Source organism: Stegostoma tigrinum, chromosome 5, assembly GCF_030684315.1.
Source record: "Stegostoma tigrinum isolate sSteTig4 chromosome 5, sSteTig4.hap1, whole genome shotgun sequence".
NCBI lineage: Eukaryota > Metazoa > Chordata > Chondrichthyes > Orectolobiformes > Stegostomatidae > Stegostoma > Stegostoma tigrinum.
The window spans coordinates 1091041-1116015 of record NC_081358.1 but is presented as its reverse complement, the minus strand read 5'-3'; the positions used below and the strand labels follow the sequence as shown (position 1 = coordinate 1116015).

At 40.7% G+C, this 24975-nt stretch overlaps 1 protein-coding gene across 1 annotated transcript in view; it reads left to right on the top strand.

Moving 5' to 3' along the window:
• nudcd1 (NudC domain containing 1) overlaps positions 1 to 23889 on the top strand; it is a 119398-nt gene extending 95509 nt beyond the window's left edge. The window contains exons 8-10 of the mRNA XM_059646315.1: positions 2106 to 2231; positions 19348 to 19504; positions 22857 to 23889. Coding sequence (XP_059502298.1) covers positions 2106 to 2231; positions 19348 to 19504; positions 22857 to 23155 — 582 coding nt within the window. The 3' untranslated portion in view covers positions 23156 to 23889. The remainder of the gene's footprint in view (positions 1 to 2105; positions 2232 to 19347; positions 19505 to 22856) is intronic.
• The last annotated feature ends 1086 nt before the right edge of the window (positions 23890 to 24975 follow it).

The following is a 24975-nucleotide window of genomic DNA, read 5'->3' as shown; positions in this document are numbered from 1 at the left end:
CAAATTCCACAATCTGCCATGGTGGGGTTCGAACCCGGGTCCACAGAACATTATCCAGGTCTCTGAATTAACAGTCCAGCGAAAATACCACTAGACCATCGCCTCATAAAGTAGGCATGATGTACTTGGGTTTTTCAAAAGGCCTTTAGTCATGTAAGGGCAAAGTAAGCACATGACTAAGGTCAAAGTAGTCTGGGATAAGTAGCAGACGGGCAGCAGGCTGGCCAGATCACACAATAGGGTTTAGAGATAATTGCTGACACAGGTAGAAGTGACAAGTGTAAAATTACATTCTACATGGATCAGTGCTGGGGCCACTGTTGCTCACTATATAAATGATTTAGACTCGAAAGGACAATTTCAAAATGTTCCCATCCTGTGCTCTTCTTTGTTACTTAATTTAATTCACTTCTTATTAATCTGTAAAATAATGAGTCACAGAGATGTATAACATGGAAAATGACCCTTCGGTCCAACTCATCCATACTGACCTGATATCCTAACTTAATCTAGTCCCATTGCCAGTAATTGGCCCAAAACTCTCGAAACCCTTTCTATTCAAATACGCGCCTGGATGCCTTTTAAATGATGTAATTGTACCATCCTTCACTGTCTTCTCTGGCAGCTCATGCCATACATGCACCACCCTCAGTGTGGAAATGTTGCCCGTTAGGTCTCTTCTAAAGTTTTCCCCTCTCACCTTAAACCTATGCCTCCTGGTTTGTGACTCCCCTACCCAAGGGAAAAGACCTTGACTATTCACCCTATCCATGCCACTGTATGGTTTTGTAAACTTCCCTCATGCAGCAGCGACCTTCTTGTTTGGAACAGTGAGAGCACGAGCCAGAGTGCTGACAGGAAGCTAAGGTTTTCTCCCCCTACAAGAACTCACCTCGTGCAGCAGCGCGACCTTCTTGCTTTCAGCGGCAGGAATGGTGAGGATGCGAGCCAGGTAGGAACTAATATATTTGGGCATTGGCTCAGCCCGAAACACCACACGTAGTGTCTCCCACCCATCCTCCTCTAACCAAAACAAAAGACTGTTAGCGAGTTTTGAGAAGATTTGTAGCTCAGGTTGAGGTTCCGGATGTGAATTTGCTCGCTGAGCTGGAAGGTTAGTTTTCAGACGTTTCGTCACCATTCTAGGTAACATCATCAGTGAGCCTCCGATGAAGCGCTGGTGTTATGTCCTGCTTTCTATTTATCTGGTTAGGTTTCCTTGGGTTGGTGATGTAATTTCCTGTTCTTTTGCTCAGAGGATGGTAGATTGATTTGGAGCCGATGTGTTTGTTGATGGAGTTCCGGTTGGAATTCTCGTGCGTGTCTCTGTTTGGCTTGTCCTAGGATGGATGTGTTGTCCCAATCAAAGTGGTGTCCTTCCTCATCTGTATGTAAGGATACTAGTGATAGTAGGTCATGGGTCACTGATGTTACCTAGAATGGTGATGAAACGTCTGAAAACTAACCTTCCAGCTCAGCGAGCAATCTCACATCCAGAACATAAAATGTGAACAGATGCTGTCAGGGAAGATGCTGTCTTCTCTCCATGTCCCTTAATATCTTTGCTAATAAAAAATTATCTATTCTGGTTTAGAATTAACAACTGATCAAACATCCACTGACATCTATGATAGAGTTCCAAACACGTGAATAATTGAATTATTTATTATTTGTCACATTTCTCAGACCTGCTCTCAGTAAGCCAAATAGGGTCTAACTGAGGTTTTGTATAGCTGTAGCATAACAACTGCAAGCCTTCTACTCCAGTCCTCTAGGTAGAAAGGCCAGCATTCCATTAACTCTCCTGATTATTTTCTGCACCTGTACGTGACATTTTAAAGATCAGTGCACCTGAACCCTGAAGTTTCTTTGGCGTCGCCACTGTATTACCGTCTAGAAAGTACTCTGATCAATCCTTTTTTGGTCTGAAATAGATGTGAGTACACCTGAACAGACTGGATGCATTGCTTGCAGAATTATTCCCAGCATGAGTCAGCAGCACTGGGAAAGGAGAGAGAAAATAAAACAGTACAAGATCGTGCTGCGCATAAAGGTGACCCTGATGCCTAAATACTTTGCATTTTGTGCTCTCATGTCATTTACAGAATGCAGATCCTGAAAAAGACAAGCCACCATGCAATGCCAGCGAGTTAGAAGAGTGTGATCGCTTCCCTGATGATACTGCCAGCTTAACTCGATTTGATGCCAACACATTGAAAGCTACCCACGTGGTAAGAAGTATTCCTTGGTTTTAAAAAAAAATAGAAAAAAGTGTTGTAGCTACCATGGTCGCTTTGTTTTACACAAATGACTGAAATGGTGGTTCCAGTTGTTGACATACTACTCATATTTTATTATAATTAAATAGAGTTTTTATTTTTATAAATAAGCATGTATTTTACAGAGTGACCAATATTTGATCTTTGAAATTATCATTAGTTAATCATGGATCAAGACAGAACCCGTCCTGGTCAGAAATGTTTGGAATGAGAAAACAACCTTTCCAGACATGTGCCAATTCTGGCTTTAATTTCAGCCCCAACCCCTTCTTGAAAAAGCTTTGCAATTCTTCCTTTCTTTTACATTTATTCTTTTGTCAGATATGTGGATGATGTAGTTAGGCTGGCATTCATTACCCATCCCTAACTGCTCAAGAAGGTGGTTGTGAGCTGTTTTCTCAAACTATCGAAGTTTATCTCCTGTAGGTACAACCACAATGCTGCTAGCAAGGAAGTCCCAGAATTTTGATCCCACTGCTGTGAAGGAGCAAAGCTATATTGCCATATCAGGATAGTGCCTCGTATGGATGGAAACTTGTAATTGGTGGTGTTCCCATACATCTGCTGCTGTTTAATTTCTGAATGGCCAAGGTTGTAATTGCAGAACATATTGGGGAAGGAGCCTTGGTGAGTTATGATATTGCATTTTATAAATGGTATACACTTCTCTGCCTCTGTCGGTAATGGAGGGAATGAGTGTAGGATGTGGTGGGTTGAGTGATACTCAGGAGGGCTGCTTTATCCTGGACTTTGATTTTAATTTGTTGATGGATTAGAACATAGAACATAGAACATAGAAAAGTACAGCACAGTACAGGCCCTTCAGCCCACGATGTTGTGCTGTGGAATAATCCTAATCCAAAAATAAAATAACCTAATCTACGTTCCCCTCAATTCACTGCTGTCCGTGTGCATGTCCAGCAGTCGCTTAAATGTCACAAATGACTCCGCTTCCACGACTACCACTGGCAAACTATTCCATGCGCTCTCAACTCTCTGGGTGAACAACCTCCCTCTGACGTCTCCTCTGTACCTTCCTCCTAACACCTTAAAACTATGACCCCTCATGGCAGTCAGTCCTGCCCTGGGGAAAAGTCTCTGGCCATCGACTCTATCCATGCCTTTCATGTGAATGTGAGCATTGCTAGCTTAACCAATGTTTATCGCCCATTTCTCCTTTCCCAGAGGACAGTTTCGACTCAACCACATTACTGTATGTCTGGGGTCACGTGTCTGCCAGACCAGATGAGGGTGGCAGAGTTCCTTTCCTAAAGGACATTAATGAGCCAGATTAAGTACCTTTGCTGGTTAAATCAGCGAGGCCTACATTCCATCAACGAATTAAAGTCAAAATCCTGGACAGAGCAGCTCCCTTGATTTGTAACCCGAACCACCAGCTTCTACATTCTATCTAGCACAGTGCCAGGAGTGTATGCCATTTACACGGTGCATTGTCACAATTCAGTAAGGCTCCTTCCACGTGTTCCAGAGCTACAGCTGCTACCATCTAGAAAAACAAAGGCAACAGATGCATGGGAACATTACCAGTGGTCTCTACATCTGCTTTGAAGTGTTTGAATAAAGACATTTTTATAGCTTTGGAAATTTGGAACAAACGCTACTGTTTTAATAATTGATATACTTTGATATCCTCCTTTAATCATTGCCTTTCAAGACTGAAGATTTATATTCTGTAATCCCTCTTGCAGCTCATCCTTTTTACATTTGAGGTCACTCTTGTTGGCCTTTTCAGTGACTATTAAATCCATATTACTGAAGCTAAAGATTTTCAACCGAGTCATGCTCCAAACAGTTATTTCTTTGTTCTGTTCTTACGTGTGCTGACACCTACTGTGTTAAATTCCCCAGAATACTCTTTTTAAAAAGTCACTCTTCAGCTGAGTTTGGTCAATTAATCTCCCAATCTGCAACCCAATTACTGTGTAAATATATCTGGTGAGTGAACTATTTATTGGGAAGCCTGGTGTATACCAAAAGTCAATCCTTAGCATGGTGGCTCAGAGGTTAGCATTGCTGCATCACAGTGCCGGGGACCCAGGATTGACTCCAGCCTGGGTGACTGGTGGAGTTTACGTGTTCCCCTGTGTCTGCTTGGGTTTCCTCCCACAGCCCAAAGCTGTGCAGTTTAGAAGGATTGGCCGTGCTAAATTGCCCAGTGACCAGGGATGTGCGGGCTGGGTGGATTAGTCATGGGAAATTCAGAGTTATAGGGATAGGGTAGGGGGTGTGGGTCTGGGCATTCCTCTTTGGAGGGTTAGTGTGAACTTGATGAGCTGAATGGCCTGCCTCCATACTGTAGGGATTGTATGAAAACAACATGGAATGGCAGGCTGCATCCAGTGAGAGAAACTCTGGATTGCAAACAGCTTGGAGAAAGAAAATTAAATACTGAAACTTAACTAGCATTTGTGATCTCAATGTCCCAACACATTTTACATCCACTTTAGTACTGTCATTATTAAGGAAAAGTGGCAATTTACATATAACAAACTCCTACAAACAATAAAGTGATAGTTGCCTGATCATTTTTAAGCACTGATTAACAGATAAATTTTGACCAACCAGACAAGGAGCATTCCCCTGCTTTTCTCAGGAATAATGACCAATTAGTGGCTACTATTTCCACTAGAAATAATGGAATCTTTTACATTTACCTGAGAGAACACAGATGGAGCTTTGGTTTAATGTCTCATCTCCAAGGCGGCATCTCAAACAGTGCAGCACTCCCTTGGTACTGCACTGGGTATGTCAGCCTTGACTGTTGTGTTCAAGTCAATGGAATAGCACATAAAACTGCAACCTTCTGACTCGGGTGAGTGTGTTACCAACTAAGGCTCTTACAACCCTTTCCCATTTTTGTACCATGGGGTTTGGAAGAAGCTAAGAGAAAGTCTGTTCAGTATTCAAAAAAATTAGTTACGGGAACTCAACTGGTCGTGTGGCATGTGCTATATTCTGGTCAGTTCAAAAATGTTTAGCAATATTTTAAAAGCATACAAATAAGCATTGGAGGAGGGCTGCTGCTTGATTTGTATTCACCAAAAAATATTGTTGCAGTCTTTTGGGAACAGGATGGCAGGTAATTGCATCCTATTTTCAGGATGCTTTCTTTCCTGTTCCTCACTTAACAAGCTATTGGGCTGACTTCTATCAGAAATTCATGAGCAATGGTATGTATGATTCAGGTATTTCAGGGCAGAAATGGCTAACACGAGGGGTCATAGTTTTAAGCTGGTTGGAGGAAAGTTTAGAGGGGATGTCAGAGGCGGGTTCTTTACACAGAGTTGTGAGAGCATGGAATGCGTTGCAGCAGCAGTTGTGGAAGCAAGGTCATTGGGGACATTTAAGAGACTGCTGGACATGCATATGTCACAGAAATTTGAGGGTGCATACATGAGGATCAATGGTCGGCACAACATCGTGGGCTGAAGGGCCTGTTCTGTGCTGTACTGTTCTATGTTCTATAAATTAATAGAAAAATATTGATTCAGGGTCATCCCTTCACTGTAAATTGAGATTTGGAGGGAGATTATTGAAACTTCTTGGAAGAAGCACTGGAAAACATACTTATTCCACTCCTGAGTCAATGCAAGCCAATAATGAATAATGGGCAAATCTTGAGAGATAACAAAGTGTGAAGCTGGATGAACACAGCAGGCCCAGCAGCATCTCAGGAGCACAAAAGCTGACGTTTCGGGCCTAGACCCTTCATCAGAGAGGGGGATGGGGAGAGAGTTCTGAAATAAATAGGGAGAGAGGGGGAGGCAGACTGAAGACGGAGAGAAAAGAAGATAGGTAGGGAGGGGATAGGTCAGTCCAGGGAGGACGGACAGCTCAAGGAGCCGGGATGAGGTTAGTAGGTAGGAAATGGAGGTGCGGCTTGAGATGGGAGGAGGGGAGAGGTGAGAGGAAGAACAGGTTAGGGAGGCGGGGACAAGCTGGGCTGGTTTTGGGATGCAGTGGGGGGAGGGGACGAGCTGGGCTGGTTTTGGGTTACCTAGAATACACCACCTCTTACCCACCCTCCTGCAAAAATTCCATCCCCTATTCCCAATTCCTTCGACTCTGCCGCATCTGCTCCCAGGATGAGGCATGCATTCCACTCCCGCACATCCCAGATGGCCACGTTCTTCAAGAACTACAAATTCCCACCCCCCCCACAGTGGTCGAGAACACCCTTGACCGTGTCTCCGCATTTCCCGCAATGCATTCCTCACACCCTGCCCCCGCAATAACCGCCCTAAGAGAATCCCCCTCGTCCTCACATTACCATCCCACCAACCTCCGGATACAACGCTCATCCTCCAACACTTCCGGCATCTACAACTGACCCCACCACCCAAGATACTTTGCCATTCCCACCCTTGTCTGCTTTCCGGAGAGACCACTCTCTCCGTGACTCCCTTGTCCACTCCACACTCCCCTCCAACACCACCACAGCCGGGACCTTCCCCTGCAACCGCAGGAAGTGCTACACTTGCCCCAACACCACCTCCCTCACTCCCATCCCAGGCCCCAAGAGGACTTACCATATTAAGCAGATATTCACCTGCACATCTGCCAATGTGGAATACTGTATCATCTGTACCCGGTGTGGCCTCCTCTACATTGGGGAAACCAAGCAGAGGCTTGGGGACCGCTTTGCAGAACACCTCCACTCGGTTTGCAACAAACAACTGCACCTCCCAGTTGCGAGCCATTTTAACTCCCCATCCCATTCCTTAGACGACATGTCCATCATGGGCCTCCTGCAGTGCCACAATGATGCCACCCGAAGGTTGCAGGAACAGTAACTCATATTCCGCTTAGGAACCCTGCAGCCCAATGGTATCAATGTGGACTTCACCAGCTTCAAAATCTCTCCTTCCCCCACTGATCCCAAAACCAACCCAGCTCGTCTCCGCCTCCCTAACCTGTTCGTCCTCTCACCCATCCCCTCCTCCCACCTCAAGCCGCACCTCCATTTCCTACCTAACTCACCTCATCCCGCCTCCTTGACCTGTCTGTCCGCCCTGGACTGACCTATCCCCTCCCTACCTCCCCACCTATACTCTCCTCTCCACCTATCTTCTTTTCTCTCCATCTTCAGTCTGCCTCCCCCTCTCTCCCTATTTATTCCAGTTCCCTCTCCCCATCCCCCTCTCTGATGAAGGGTCTAGGCCCGAAACGTCAGCTTTTGTGCTCCTGAGATACTGCTGGGCCTGCCGTGTTCATCCAGCTTCACACTTTGTTGTCTTGGATTCTCCAGCATCTGCAGTTCCCATTATCTCAAATCCTGAGAGATGATTTGTGATGACGCAAAAACATGTGGCATTCTAGCAAATCATCATTTAAGTAGTCCTAAATAGGGTGTATTACCCATATTTTAAAGTTTTTTTTTCCTCAAAAGTATTGTAGTGAACTTATTGATAAGTATTCCAGACCTCCGGTGTTTGAAATATAAATGGAACAATTGCCAAATGACATCATTTCAGTCAAATTAATTAATTTGAACCTTCCTTTTATGCCATAGTTTTTTTTAAATATTCATTCACGATGGCAGCATTGGTGGCTAGGACAGCATTCACTGCCTGTTCCTGATTGCCCAGAGTCAACAAGATTGCAGTGGATCTGGAGTCAATGGAGGCTAGACCACATAAGGATGACCATTTTCTTCCCTGAAGGACATTAGTGAATCATATGGGCTTTTCGAACAATCGACAGTGAATTCATGGTCATCATTAGACTCATTCAGGATATTTATCGAATTCAGTTTCCACTACCTGCTGTGGCAGGATTTGAATCTGGGTCCCCAGAACATTATCTAGGTCTCTGGATTAACAGTCCAACGATAATACCACTAGGCCATTGCCTACCCTGGTTTGCAAAAACAGAGAATGTGCAGCAATGCTGTGAGCCCTACTCAATCTCCCATGTCCCTGCAAGTTTTATACGTCACTTTTTAATATTGTCTTATGAAAGTTGAAAGATCGGAACACACGGGATTGAGGTAGAAGCTAAAATATAAACCTTCTAAAATAATCATAAGGGCAAAGAATAGACAGTCAAATTTGAATTTCACTTATGTGGGTCCAGAGGAGGTTTTTTTCCAGCAGTAGATGTGAACTTGATGCACTGTTAAAAATCCAGCTGCATCTCATTCAATAATGTGCAATTTATTCAAGTATTGTAAGCCAGTGGTGTAAAAAGACAAGCCCAGTGAATGTCCATGTCCTTTCAGTGGGTTTGTAATTGCAATTCACGGGGATTTTAGTCATGCATTCAACAGAGACACAAGTTTTATCAGGAAAATAACATGCCAGTTTTTGTGGGACACTCCATTTATTGTTAGCATCCACACATTGAACAAAATCTTTGATATTACTGTGATTTTAAGATTGTTAAAGTAGTCTTTCTTTTATGAGGTAACCTATTTACAATTCATTCCATTGGTGCTTAATGCAACAAGCTAAAGTATCCCTGTCAACACCTGAATATCTGTCGGTATAATAAAAATACTGAAGATTGAAAACTATAAACTTTACTTAGATAACAAAGTGTGAAGCTGGATGAACGTAGCAGGCCAAGCAGCATCCGATACTGCTTGGCCTGCTGTGTTCATCCAGCTTTACAGTTTGTTATCTTGGATTCCCCAGCATTGGCAGTTCCCATTATTTCTGATCACAATAAACTTTACTTAGTTCTTTTTTGCTTTGAGAAGTTTGATGGCATTATTGTCACCCTATTCATATTGCCTGGCATCTAGCTGTTCTTGGGAGCTAATCAATGTGTGCACATATCTTATAATATACAGAAGCTAATCACTTTTACTCCCAGTGATGAAGGTTTATATTGATGGAGCACAATGAAATCTGTATACCATAGAAATATCACTATACAGGAATTGAAATATGATTGTGATATGCATTTTAAGAATGCTTGATGGAAGCAGTGTGACAATACTGTTAATGCTCTGTCTCGTAAAGGAAAAAGTGATCTGAAATATGCAAACTGCTCTACTTATATATTGATGAAACATAGTGAGTCAGTTGTTAAACTAGATTCCTTGCTGGTTTGTAATGCATTTCCACTTCAGTGAAGCACTTCTGGATGTATGATACCAAATTTATGCACCAGTGAAACTTCTGAGGAATTAAAGTAGTTTATTTGAACACACATACCTTGTAGGCACAAATCAAATGTGCTATTAGCATTATATTTTAGTTGATCAGCATGCAAGGTGCCATTTTTTTCTTAATAGCCAAGTGATAAATTTAGAATTGACTAGTTTTTAGGAGGAGTACTCTGAAGTTCATTGTAAATCTAGCACTGCATAGCCATTTGAAAAGCCTATCTGTTTCTGGTCAATGTTTTTATAAATCCATACAGCCTTTCCGAGATGGTCACGTTGAAGCTCGTCTTCATTGTTTCAATTCATTATTAACTTCCAGAAGGGAATTGTAGATACAAAGGAAATAAATTGCAGCACTAGAGAGAAAGAAATGGGCAATTGAAACCAATCATTCAGAGTGACTGCACAAGCACCATATACATCCTGTGGTCTGCTAGTCAGTGAATTTATGCACGTTACTACCCTGTGTAACTGGTTAAGCATCCATTTCTGACTCTCGAAGTTCCATACTCAATGATAGTAACAAAGGAATTACCCCGTTGAGTATCAGTAATATAGGTAATCTTTTTGTTTATTGATTATTCAGTAGTTTGCATATTGCATTAAATCTACACTTTACTAAAAAATGACCATCCTTTTATCAATTTCTAAATTCACAGATGAGCACAATTGATATTTCTTGTGCATTAATATGCCATGTTAATACTCATTTGATTTTTTTCCTTCTAGATCACACACAAGTCTTACTTTAAAATATTTAGTGTGCTCACTGTTGAAAAGCACAATGAAATTTAAATCATATCACTCTAAGGGCAATTTATAGGTAAATCTATAAAAGATAGATAATAGACTTAGCTTTGAAACATTGTGCCTGCATGGAATACTTTCTTTATAATAGCACGTGAAGGTATAGTTCTGAGGGTGTTCTCCATTGGATTTTCCATCCACAAACTAATTTCTAGATTCTCTTCAATTGCAGAGATATCTTTTTGCTAACATTAGTCCTGGCTGCTTTCTCCCATTTTCATGCTGTGAAATTGCTGCTCAGAGATCATCTGTGTAACCATTTTTGAATTGAAGGTTCATACTGTAGTTCATTCTTTTTTAGAGTGCTTTGTTTTTGAAAGAAAATTATCATTTGTTAATAATAAGTTGTAAACTAGTAAGAACGCTCGTTTATTTTATACTTCATTTTTGGCATGCTAAGTTGTCCAGAGTAGTTGAACAATTTTTCACATTGTGTTTTCTTTCAGTGTTGAAGTTTCTATATAATTCTTGACTGACTTCTAGCAGCCGTGATCTATTCCCCACAGCTCTCAGTGGGTATGCCATTTTCATGGCAATGATTCCTCGAGATTTTCTTGTTGCACACAGCTTGTTTAGTTTAATGTGTAATAGCGTTTAAATTTATTACGCATTATATTTATTTATTATGTATGATACCTTACAGGTGGCAGCCTGGGAACAGCTTCTGCAATACAGATTGCTGTACAGTTGCGTGCTTGCACAGCTTAGACGGAGCAGCTATGCATGGTGTTTTTGTTCTGTTCTACATCTGAAATAGCTAATTATCGATTAGATTACGTCTGCACGTGCATTTGACCCTAATTTTAAAATACTGGCCAGCTCCTTCTCCCAAGTGTAGATGACCAGTACCCTAAGCCTTGGGGAGTTGAAACCAATCATTCAGAGAGACTGCACAAGCACCATTTACTTCCTGTGGTCTGCTATTCAGTGAATTTATGCACTTCACTACCCTGTGTTACTGGTTAATCATCCATTTCTGACTCCTGAAGTTCCATACTCAATGATAATAACAAAGGAATTACCCCGTTGAGTATCAGTAATATAAGTAATCTTTTTGTTTATTGATTATTCAGTAGTTTCCAACAAATAATAATGAAATAAATGATCAAATAATGCTTTAGCAACATTCTTTGATAGATCTATGTTGAACGAGGACAGAGAGGAAGGCATAGCTGTTCTTCAAAGTAGTACAATGTGATCTTCTATATTCTTGAGAGAAACATTTGGCTTTGATTCGACGTCTTGACATAGCATCTCACAAGGCAACATTCAATCACTTCACTGAGGGTATCACACTGACTTTGTGCTCAAGTCTCTGGAGCAGGGCTTAAAGCTGCAGCCTCTAATTCAGATGTCATTTTGCTACCAAGTGAATCAATCTGTATCTGTCTTCTCAGCTAAAGTGGCACCCATCAGATTCTGCTTAATGCTTTTATTAAGACAAGCGTCATTATTGACTGACACTCATGAGTGAGGGAAACAATTATCAGTGTAGTGGAGCTGATATTGTTTCTACAGTAGAACATCATTCAGATAGAGAAAACATTTTCAACTTGGGGGTAAAGCACAAATAAAAAGCTTACTTACTCAGAATTTTTAAAAAAAGTGTCCTATGCTTTGATTGTTGAATCATTCTTTTTTCAGATTGTGTTAAAAATCTTTTATACTGATATATTTCGCCTTTAAATTTGGAAAATAAATGACAGTGTGACAATAAAAATGGTTTTTTTACTGCTCAAGACCAAAAATATTAATTTGTGATGCCTAAGGAACCATTACTTTTTGGCTGTTTTTAGTTTCCCTACACTTATAGCCACAACCATTACATTTAAACCTTTCTAATGATCCTAAAATCTGTCCTATTCTCAATGTTAAATAATGCATGAAGTTTAAATGTTAGAAATTTAATGAATTTTTCATTAATTTATTCAGTTACTTACCTGAAAGAATTTTGCTAAATTACTTGTTTCATAACCTATATCCTTTTACTGCAGTTCCAAACTGTACCAATCCACTGATAATTGTTTCCTTCACTCATGAGTGTTAGTCAATAATGAGGCTTGTCTTAATAAAAGCATTAAGCAGAATCTGATGGATGCCACTTTAGCTGAGAAGACAGATACAGATTGATTCACTTGGTAGCATAATGACATCTGAATTAGAGGCTGCGGCTTTAAGCCCTGCTCCAGAGACTTGAGCACAAAGTCAGTGTGATACTCTCAGTGAAGTGACTGAATGTTGCCTTGTGAGGTGCTATGTCAAGATGTCGAATCTAAGCCAAATGTTTCTCTCAAGAATATAAAAGATCACATTGCACTACTTTGAAGAACAGCTATGCCTTCCTCTCTGTCCTCGTTCAACATAGATCTATCAAAGAATGTTGCTAAAGCATTATTTGATAATTTATTTCATTGTTGTTTGTTGGAACTTAGTGTACCAACTGACTGAGACATTTTCTGTGTTATGGCTGACTACATTTAAAAAGTATTTTATTGAATTTAAAGCAAGTTTTATGATGCCTTGAGCTTGTGAAAGGTGCTTTCTAGATATTATCTGTCCAGATTTTGTCTTTCTACATGTGATGCTCATGTGTCTGGGGTGGAACTGGAATAGTTTGCATCTTAGCAGGCAAATAATAATTGTACAAAGCGCATTACTGTTCTCCTAAAATAAAACTAAATTCGTGAGAATGTTTCCCATCAATCACACTTCCTGCTATGTGTTTTTGAAACTATAATAGTTATAGAATGGGTTGTAGCCTGAACTCTGTCTTACATCCATTGATTGCTTCATTGTTTGGTTTATTCAAATTTAAAAATGGATTCTCTCACAGTTAATTTTTGTAACTGTTTTCTCTACAACTAAAACACAGAGGGCCGAAATATATCTAAGTGTACTTTTGTTTTAAGAACCCAAAAATGTGTTGGAATTGAGGAACCTGAATTGGCAATCCACCATCCGATCTGTATCATTTCAGTGAATTAAATGTCTGGATGTGAGTTTGCTTGCTGAGCTGGAAGGTTAGTTTTCAGACGTTTCGTCACCATTCTAGGTAACATCATCAGTGAGCCTCCGGTGAAGCACTGGTGTTATGTCCCGCTTTCGATTTACCTGTTTAGGTTTCCTTGGGTTGGCGATGTCATTTCCTGTGTTGATGTCGTCATTTCCTGTTCTTTTTCTCAGAGGATGGTAGATTGGCTCCAAATCAATGTGTTTGTTGATGGAGTTCCGGTTGGAATGCCATGCTTCTAGGAATTCTCGTGCATGTCTCTGTTTGGCTTGTCCGAGGATGGATGTGTTGACCCAATCAAAGTGGTGTCCATCCTTGTCTGTATATAAGGATACTAGTCATAGTGGGTCATGTTGTTTTGTGGCTAGACTTTAAATGTCCATGTGCCATTGTCCATTATAACACTGGCTTTTTCAATCTTCAGTCACCTTGCACTCCTAGGGTAGTCTGCCTGCTGTTCTTGACCCTTTTTCCTCCTTTCACAGTCTTCCAGAAAGATCCTCCTCTGTCTTCCCCTTCTTCTCACTTTCTGCTTTTCCCTACTCCATCCCACCTTATCAGTGTCGCCAACCAATAATGTAAAAAGTTGCACTGTGCTCCATGTCCCCTCAAGATCCTTCTTCGCCCCTGTCAATGCCACCTTCTTTTACAGTGTTCCAAATTGGGCAACCTGTTCCTGACACCTGCCATTGCTGTCCACAATCACAACAGCATGTGGTGCTAGGGTTGGTCAGTCTGTCAGATGTAAGTATCGCCCACACCAGTTTGTTCATGTAGTCCAACTATGCTGAATTTTTTAAATCAATGTGTGATCTGGTTCAGTAATGAAGGTTTTGTTGTGAGCAATGAAATGATTGTCCTCACCTTGATCTTGAAGAATGCTGCACACAAAGATTTAGCCATTTCTGGAGAGTAGACTTCCTTTTCATGACATCAGCTTGAATTTGGTGCCAAGTTCAGGAAATTTCCAGATACTTAAGAATAGTGACGACATCATGCAAGATAGGCAGCCAATTGCAATGCTCAGAGTCAGTAAACCTGGGAGAAAGATAAACTGATAACCTTCATTTTCACAACCTTCACAAATCTTAGAAATCTTATTGCAAAGGCAAAATAAACAATTAGGACATACAGAAGCATTATGTGGAGTTGCCAGTTTTGGACTGGGGTGGATTAAATCTGAAGTCACATGACATGAGGTCATTTTCCAACAGGTTGATTTGAAATCACAAGCTTTCGGAGTGTTTCACCTGATGAAGGAGCAGCACTTTGAAAACTTGTGATTTCAAATAAACCAGTTGGAAAATAACCTTGTGTCATGTGACTTCTGACATTCAGAAGATGGTGAAAAAATTTAACTGTTTGAAAACCAATTTGTTCATCATTCAATAAGGTATAACGTTTTGATGAGTTTTATAGTGTAACTAATAACTTGAAAGGATACATTGTAACTACGTTGATACCTGTTTGATTTTACTGCACCTTATCAAGAGACAATCAATTACTGACAGCAACTTCTGGATTTTAACTGCATTTGTGGAATCCGGAAAATGCAGTTATGTTTCAGAAGACTGAGTGCAAACTCAACAGTTTCAGCCGCATTACTACTGCAAAATCTGGGCTGTTGTGTGAGGCACAAGTGTTTTTCTCACTTAGTACGTTAACTTTGCTGTTTTATGAGATAAAAATTGTGGCAGATTATCTGGCGTTTTCTTTCAGTTTCATAAATCAGAGTACAGTAATAGTCATGAAACCATTAAATGCTGTTTGGTATCTTGAAGATTTAAACAGCTAATTTTGGGAATAGTAATTGTAAATAACTTGAAAAGTACATTCCTCAAGTCAGTCTGGCAAGAAAACAGTCACTTGATCACAATTGTTTCAGCTCACTAACCTGCTAAATAGTACGCCTGATGCAGATCCTAACAGTAGAATGATTTACCCTGTGCACGGCTTCTGCAGCAGTTCCGTAGTCAACATTTGCAGTGGTACAAGTGCCAGAGGAAAGATTAACCACATCCATGACCTCTTCATTGTATTCCGTAATGTATGCTCTTAATCACCTTCTTTTAAGACAGCTTCTCTAGTTTGTTTGCTGCTGGAGATCAGTGTCTTGGCCCTCTTCTGTACTAATACCATGGTTACTAAGGTCTTTGCAATTGAAACTGAACACACTAATCAACGTGTGATTTGACTTAAGACCTGTATGATATTAGTATGACACACTCCACTTTAATTGATCTAGCTCCATAGCTAAGCATTGCGTTCCCCATTTTAATTATTGCTCAATAGTGATAGTTCACCAAAGGTGTTCAATCTCAATCTGCTTCATCTACACTACCCAAACTGTATTTCTGTTATTTGATTTTTTTTCTGCATTTAAAGCACTTACCTGTATTGGATTTCATGTGCCATTGATTTATGTCATTGTAAATTTCATTTAACTCCTATTATAGGTCACTTGCTGCTTTGTTGTCTCTCATTTAATATCATTTACAAGCTTCACCAATTTGCATTACATTTCTGTACCTAAATCATTAGCATAGATTTGGAAAGTAGCATTATCCATTAATAATTATCCTAGAATGCTACACCTCTGATTATAATGTTGCAATGTATAAGAAGTTAGCAGGATTATGTTTTATGACTGTCTCTTTAATTTAAGGAGGCATGGAGGAATGAATGGGGTGGGAAGTCAGGGCGTTGGTATGGCACCATGTAGTCTGCTTTGAATTCTGCCTGACAACAAGCATTGGTAGAGTTGGCTGCTGTGGGACAAGTCAGGCCCAAGTTAAGAGACAATCTGAGAAGGACAAACCTATGCAGAATGCTAATAACGTGCTGACTGTGGGTTGACTGTTACCCTGCTGACTGAACTGCTCAGCAAGGCATGATTGAAGTTGTGAGAATTCTTTTTTCTTTATATATGTATAATACGTATTTTGTTTGTTTTAGAGTTTGAATTTTGAACTTGTGACATGTAGGTTTTAGGTCCTCTGTATGAGTGTGTTTAAAAATTAACTTCTGTAATTTTGAAGCCATCGTTTTTTTTTCAAATAAGGATCGATAAAGGGAATTTGTTTACATTTTCACAGTTTTATGATTGGGCAGAGTGAACATTGAAAAGTATTAACTTGTTTTCAGTTTAGAAGAATCAGAAACTGATTTTCTTTTCCTTAGTGGAATAATCTATGGATTGGAAGGTTTTTGGTTTTAGTTTAGAACATAGAACATAGAACATTACAGCACAGTACAGGCCCTTCGGCCCTCGATGTTCTGCCGACCTGTCATACCAATCTCAAGCCCATCTAACCTACACTATTCCATGTACATCCATATGCTTGTCCAATGATGACTTAAATGTACCTAAAGTTGGCAAATCTCCTACCGTTGCAGGCAAAGTGTTCCATTCCCTTACTACTCTCTGAGTAAAGAAACTACCTCTGACATCTGTCCTATATCTTTCGCCCCTCAATTTAAAGCTGTGCCCTCTCGTGCTCGCCATCACCATCCTAGGAAAAAGGCTCTCCCTATCTAACCCTCTGCAGACATCTTTGAAGCTAGATGTAGGAACAGTTTCTCTAAAGAAAAGAGTTAGTTCAACACAGTTAAGAAATAAAGTAACTTCATTGTAACAGTTTTAGTTTGAAAGTTTAAGGCCAGAAGTGTACCGTTAGATTTCTGAAAGGATTATTTGAAGCTGAGAAAATCTCTTAGCTCCTTCATGTGAATAATCAAAGAAAAGGTTATGAAATTCTCAAGACTGGGAGCTGAAAATAACAGAAAAATCAAACCTCTAGATGTTATGGAGTCAGAAGTTCTTTCTTGTATTTGACTACTCTGAAATGGTGATATTAGGATTATACCTTAACTGTGTTTTAGAATTTTTCAAGTTGAACAATGGGCTACCTTCAATGAGGTACAATAATTAAGGCGTGCAGGAGCAGGATGTGTAAGTGTGCATAGATCATTGAAGGTGGCAGGACAGATGAAGTATAACATACAGTATCCTGGAGTTTATAAATTGGGGTTTGGTGTACAAGAGCAGTTGGTTGTTTGGAACGTGTACAAGACATTTGTTAGACCTCAGCTGGAGTGTTATCTGAGCACCACAATAACTGAAGGATGTAACCATATTAGAGAGAGTGCAGAAGAGATTTACTAACTTGGTTGCAAGGATAAGAAGCTCAGTTAAGACGATAGATTGGAGAGGTTTAGATGTCTTCCTTGGAGAGAAGAAGGCCAAGAGGAGTGCTGATATAAGTCTTCAAATCGTGGGAGGTCTGGATAGATTAGATAGTGGAAAAAGTTCCCATCTGAAAAGCCTTAAGAGCACAAGGGTATAGAATCCCCACAGTGCAGAAAGAGGCCATTTGGTCCTTGGGTTTGCACCGATTGTCCAAAAAGCATCCCACCCCCCTCCCTATTCCCATAACCGAGCAATTACCATGGCTAATCCACTTAGCCTGCACATCCCTGGACACTATAGAGCTATTTAGCATGGCATCCATCTAACCTGCACAACTGTGGACTGTGTGAGGAAACCAGTGCACACTCCTCATGGATAGTCACCCAAAGCTAGAATTGAACCCAGATACCTGGCACTGTGGGGGGAAAAAAACTTCTCAATGAAATGTTTCGGATCTGGGATACAGTACCTGGAGGAGGTTCAGTTGACACGTTTGAGAAGTTATTAGATGATTATTTGAATAGAAACAATGTACAACAGTACAGGGGGGGAAAAACGCAGAAGTAAGTGAGCAGTATGTCATAATGCTCGTTGCAAAGCTTGTCATTCTGCATTGTAACATTTCCGAGATTTTTTGATATGGACACAGACTGCTTCTCTATCTGAGAAGTCATGGTATTAAACATTCACAGTCAGCAACAAACATCCACACTTCTGACCTTATGATGGAGGGGAAAGTCATTGATGAATTAAGAACCAAAAGAACTGTGGATGTTGTAAATCGGGAACAACAACAAAGTTGCTGGAAAAGCTCAGTAGGTCTGGCAGCATCTGTGGAGGAGAAGAAAAGTTAACATTTCGGGTCCGGTGACCCTCAGAAGGGTCACCGATGAATTAGCCTTAGATGATTGGGCCCATGACACCGAATTGAGAGACACCTGCAGTAATGACCTGACACCGAAATGATCGATCTCCTACAATCATAACTATCTTTCTTTGCCTGAGGTATGACTCCAAGCAGTGGGTAGTTTTCCCTCTGATAGACTCTAAATTTGCTGGGCTTCTTGATGCACTAGCCAGATGCTGCCCTTTTGCTGAGGACAGTCACTTTCATGTCCTCATTAGTTGAGCTTTGTTTTTGCCGTTCGTTAGACCAAGGTTGTACCGACTTCAGGAGCTGAGATATCCTGGGAAATTCCAAATTGAACATCATTAAGCAGATTGTTGCTGGGTCAGTGTCATTTCATCACAATATTGACAACATTTGCCATTAATTCGGTGATGATTGAGAATATTCTGATGGGCTGCAGTTGGCTGTATTGGATTTGTCTTGTTTTTGTGCACAGGACACCCCTGACTGATTTTCGATGTTGCTGGTTTTGTCCGCATACTGGAACAGCTCGGTTAGAGTCACAGCTGATTCAAGAGCACAATCTTTAGTAGGAGAACAGGGATTTTGTCATAAGCAGTTTGTATTTTTTTACTGTACCCATGTCTTCTGCTGTTTCTCTTAATATCTTCTGGCTGAAGATTGGAATTTGTGATGGTGGGATCTCTAGAGGAGACCAAGATAGATTATTCACTGGACATCTCTGGCTGAAGTTTGCTTGCTATGGAAGTGATTGATAGATGAATCTTACATTTAAATTGTAATGTTATGCAATAATTAAGTTCCAAAGGCCGTATAAAATATATTGAGAAACCAGTTATTCCAAGACCAATGTGAATACCTCAATATGAATATTGATGTCCATTTTTATTTTCTTGGATTAATGAGGTATTAACTAACAAGTTATCGATGTAAGGTGTGGACGTTCATGTCTTTCAATAAATAGCGTTGTTAACTTGATCAGCCGAGCTCCTGGTCATTGCAGAACTTTGCCACTGACAGTTTATAAAAGTTTCAGCATGTTTTAAATTTTGACTTTAGGTTAACCTGAGCAGTCACCAGTATCTGTTCACAGCAGTGGTGGATCCAGCTGAGATGCCCTGCTTCTGTCTGCGTCATGATGTTGATGCACTTCTGTGGCAACCACACCAAAAAGAGGACAACATGTGGGAGCACATCGGAACATTCAATGCTTTAGGTAAGAACTGTGATCATGCTACGTATGAACCTTTTGCTAGTCAGTTTGTTGGATAGTATCTGGTGAATTGAAGTGTTCACATCTTTTAACAGGCTGTAATTGATTGTTCATCATATTTTTCCTGTTTCATGTTTTGCATACATTACATTGCATTGCATTATTATTTTCTTCCATATTCGGTTGCTACAAAAAGTAAATGTGATAAGGCTGGAACAAAACCAAGTTGCTGGAAAAGTTCAGCAGGCCTGGCAGCATCTGTGAATGAGAAAACAGAGTTAATCTTTCGGGTCAGGTGACCCTTCCTAAGGCTGCTGTTTGAGAGAAGCCCTCATGCCCTGTGCAAGTGGCGTATTTCAAATCAGTACAGAGGAATGCACCACATTTGAAGTTGCATGACATTAGAGGGCCTTTAGCATCATTAACTCTTGGATTGATGGCCGCCCTAAAGAAGATACTTCCTCCCTGAGCCACTACTTTCTTCTTTTTCTGGTTGTCAACTTTGACGTTGAAATAAGAATGACTATTATAGCTTCATGTCAGAGATTTTTTCATTCCTGTCATGCCAAACGTACACAGTCATGGATGTGAGTTTCCTCGCTGAGCTGGAAGGTTAGTTTTCAGACGTTTCATCACCATTCCAGGTAACATCACCAGTGAGCCTCTGACGAAGCGCTGGTGTTATGTCCCGCTTTCTGTTTATCTGTTTAGGTTTCCCTGGGTTGGTGATGTCATTTCCTGCGTTGGTGATGTCATTTCCTGCATTGGTGATGTCGTTTCCTGTTCTTTTTCTCAGGGGATGGTAGATTGGCTCCAAATCAATGTGTTTGTTGATGGAGTTCCGGTTGGAATGCCATGCTTCTAGGAATTCTCGTGCATGCCTCTGTTTGGCTTGTCCTAGGATGGATATGTTGTCCCAATCAAAGTGGTGTCCTTCCTCATCTGTATGTAAGGATACGAGTGGTAGTGGGTCATGTCGTTTTGTGGCTAGTTGATGTTCATGTATCCTGGTGGCTAGCTTTCTGCCTGTTTGTCCAATGTAGTGTTTGTCACAGTTCTTGCAAGGTATTTTGTAGATGACGTTTTGCAAAACGAAAGAAGGAATAGCCATTTGTTCCAGCCCACTCTGCCATTCAGTAAGATCACAGCTGGTCATTTACTTCAGCCCCATGTTCTTTAACTATCCCCATGTTCGTGATGTATTTAATATGTGGAAATCTATCAATCTCGGTCTTGAGCATACTCAATAACTGAACCTCCACAGCCCCAAAGGGCAACAGTTCCAAAGATTCACTGCCCTCTGAATAAAGAGGATTCATCAAAACCTTGTGAAACTCCTTAACTTCCTCAGTCTTTCCTTCGTGCTAGAAATTCAAGCTTCGCATTGTGCAGCGACTGCTATTGGTTTTCCTGTACGCTTTGTTATCTGCAATGTGCGCTATTATTTTTCTTGTTAGGCTTGGTTTAAAAACATACCATGTCAATATTGTGTACGTTTGAGAGTTCAAGCCCCATTCCAGAGACTTGAACATGTGATCTAGCCATGCTGATCTATTTTTGCAATGCCGTCAGATATGCTGTCTTTCACATTAGACTTTAAACCAGGTCCTATCTGACGTCAAAAGATGGGCATAAGAAATGTCACTGTGCTGTTTCCAAAAGGAGCATAGGAGTTGTCACCACTTTGGCCAATGTTTATCCATCCATCAACACACCAAAATCATTTGACTATTATCATATGATTTTACTCTGTGCAAACTGCCATGTTTCAAAGAACAAAGAAAATTACAGCACAGGAACAGGCCCTTCGGCCCTCCAAGCCTGCGCCGATCAAGATCCTCTGTCTAACCTGTCATCTATTTTCTAACGGTCTGTGTCCATTTGCTCCCTGCCCATTCATGTGCCTGTCCAAATATATCTTAAAAGACACTAACGTGTCTGCGTCTACCACCTCCGCTGGCAACGCGTTCCAGGCACCCACCACCCTCTGTGTAAAGAACTTTCCACGCATATCTCCCTTAAACTTTCCTCCACTCACTTTGAACTCATGACCCCTAGTAATTGAGTCCCCCACTCTGGGGGGGGAAAAAGCTTTTTGCTATCCACCCTGTCTATACCCCTCATGATTTTGTAGACCTCAATCAGCCCCCCCCCCCATAATCTCCATCTTTCTAATGAAAATAATCCTAATCTACTCAACCTCTCGTCATAGCTAGCACCCTCCATACCAGGCAACATCCTGGTGAACCTCCTCAGCACCCGCTCCAAAGCATCCACATCCTTTTGGTAATGTGGCGACCAGAACTGTACACAGTACTCCAAATGTGGCTGAACGAAAGTCCTATACAACTGCAGCATGACCTGCCAACTCTTGTACTCAATACCCCGTCCAATGAAGGAAAGCATGCCATATGCCTTCTTGACCAACCTATTGACCTGCGTTGTCACCTTCAGGGAACAATGGACCTGAACACCCAGATTTCTCTGTTCCTCAATTTTTCCTAGGACTTTTCCATTTACTGTATAGTTCGCCCTTGAATTTGATCGTCCAAAATGCATCACCTCGCATTTGCCCAGATTGAACTCCATCTGCCATTTATCTGCCCAACTCTCCAGTCTATCTATATTCTGCTGTAATCTCTGACAGTCCCCTTCACTATCAGCTACTCCACCAATCTTAATGTCATCAGCAAACTTGCTGATCAGACCACCTACACCTTCCTCCAAATCATTTATATATATCACAAACAACAGTGGTCCCAGCACAGATCCCTATGGAACACCACTGGTCACAGGTCTCCAATTTGAGAAACTCCCTTCTACTAGTACTCTCTGTCTCCTGTTGCCTAGCCAGATTTTTATCCATCTAGCTAGCACACCCTGGACCTTATGTGACTTCACTTTCTCCATCAGCCTGCCATGGGGAACCTTATCAAATGCCTTACTGAAGTCCATGTATATGACATCTACAGCCTTTCCCTCATCAATCAACTTTGTCACGTCCTCAAAGAGTTCTATTAAGTTGGTAAGACATGACCTTCCCTGCACAAAACCGTGTTGCCTATCACTGATAAGCCCATTTTCTTCCAAATGGGAATAGATCCTATCCCTCAGTATCTTCTCCAGTAGCTTCCCTACCACTGATGTCAGGCTCACCGGTCGATAATTACCTGGATTATCCTTGCTGCCCTTCTTAAACAAGGGGATAACATTAGCAAGTCTCCAGTCCTCCTCTCTTCCATTGTGATTCTATTGGCAGTGAAATGGTTTAGAATGTGAGAGACACTATTTAAACGTAAGACTTTTTTCTAAACAGTGTACAAGTTAATAAACAGTAAACCTTGTCTTGTTCTAGGCTATGTTCAAGCATCTAAACGTGAGAAGAAATTTTCAACGTGTGCTCCAAACTATTCTTATGCTGCTCTCTGTGAATGTTTCCGTCGAGTCTTCATTTACCGCCAGCCCACACCTGTTCAATCCGTACTTTACAACCGGAAGGAAGCTAGGCATGTAGGGCAGGTTGCCAAGCAGCAGGTTGCCAGCTTGGAAACCAATGATCCTGTGCTGGGTTTTCAAGCCACTAATGAGAGGCTGTTTGTTTTGACAAGAAAACACTTGTTTATTATTAAAGTGAATGCAGATGTTTCTGAGTGAAATCAATGCAATAGGTCAGAGGGTTTCAGGATGCCATGTAAAGGAGTTTGTTAATAATTGCAGTTTAGATTAACTTCCCATAAGAGTTACAAAACACATTACCTGTTCATATAGTCCTAGTTATCCCAGAATTATTACTGCTTTCTATTTGAACAGATTCCTGTACAGATGTCGCAGATTGTGCTACGTTAATGACACCACTTGGTGGTGCACTGTTAAAAATGGCTTTGTACTTTGAAATCTAAACATAATATTTCAGTTTGTGCTGAAAAGCTGTTTTTGAAATGTGGCCATGCCAAAGCGTGGCTTTCTTGTACCAATGAACATTGGGAAGCACCAGTGAAATAAGTGCTGATCTGGATATGTGGTGTGCAACCTTCATACAGAACTGGAGATTTATCGGCTGGTTTTCTTGAACTCCTCTCCACGTGACATGCATCATAAGGACCTTGATCTACACAATGGATGATGGGATCTATGAAAGAGAACATCAGAGCATTCCCTGTCACTGACCCAGGGCACTGTCAACTCATTGTCACCTAAACTGCCACAAAATGCTGTGTTTTACTGGTGTATGGACATAGACAGTCCCCACTGTTTATAGTGGGTGTGTTTGTGAGACATTGATATTCTTGATATACATGATGACTGGTATAATGGGGTAGTGCTTTGACCATGGTCTGCTAGATAACTATGTTGATGATTACAAATAAACTATACAAAACAGCCTTTCATACAGTAGTGTGCATCTAGTTTTATTCAAGCCACAGTTGATGTTTAGTGCAAAGTGTAACCCCAGACCAAGGGGATCAGAAGGATTTAAATACACTGAAGATCCTTGAATGAGTTGTTACATAACCAAAATAACTGCAGACAGGGGAAATCTAAAATAAAAACATCAAATGTTGGAAATACTCTCTGCAGATGTACCAGTGAAAGAGCTAAGGCTTTTGATAGATGACTGATCTGTTACAGGTTTCCAGCATTTTGTTTTTATTCATGAGATTTTATCTGTTTTATGTATTTTCCTGACTTGCTGCATCTTGTTGAGGTTAGAGTTGGTGACATCGTAGCCAGCAACTTTGACACTGACAATTAACCATTCGTATTTTTGGACAATGAAGCAGTTATATATTTTAAATGTAGATGGTGTAAACCAAATACAATATTACCTTATGTACATATATACCTCAAACACAATATTGTGTAATTTAACCCGATACAAAATTATGAAAATGTTCACAGTCCCCTTTTGAGTTTTAATTTCTCAAATACTGAATTTTTCATTTCAGCAAATTTGACTCAAATTTTGTTACCTCAAAGCAAAGCTTGTGTTTTGTAAAGTCATAATCTAGGTTTATTAATTGATGGCATATTGAGGGACGCTGCATGGTTACAGGTATTGTCCTTCGGATGAGATATTAAGCCAAGCTCCTATATGCTTTTCTCATTACTTTATTTGGGCACCAAGGGTCCCAGGCCATCAACTGAACAACAGCTGACAATTTTCTGAAGCCCTGATGAGAATTCATCCTTCATCAGTATCCCCAAAATCTGATCACTGGTTTTTCATCTCATTCAAAAAGTTTGTAAATTTCACTTGTGTGACTGTATGTTGGCATGAATCACCTAGGCTGGCTATCAGACTAGCTAATTGCCACAAACCTCCTTCTGGTAACTATGGTCCTTTTAGGGAAGGAAACCTGCTCTTCATATTTGGTTTGGGTCTTATATATGTCTTCATTCTTTCACTAGTATGGTTAGCTCACAGCTTTCTTCTCAAATAGCCCAGCCAGCCATTCTGAAAGAATAGAAATTAA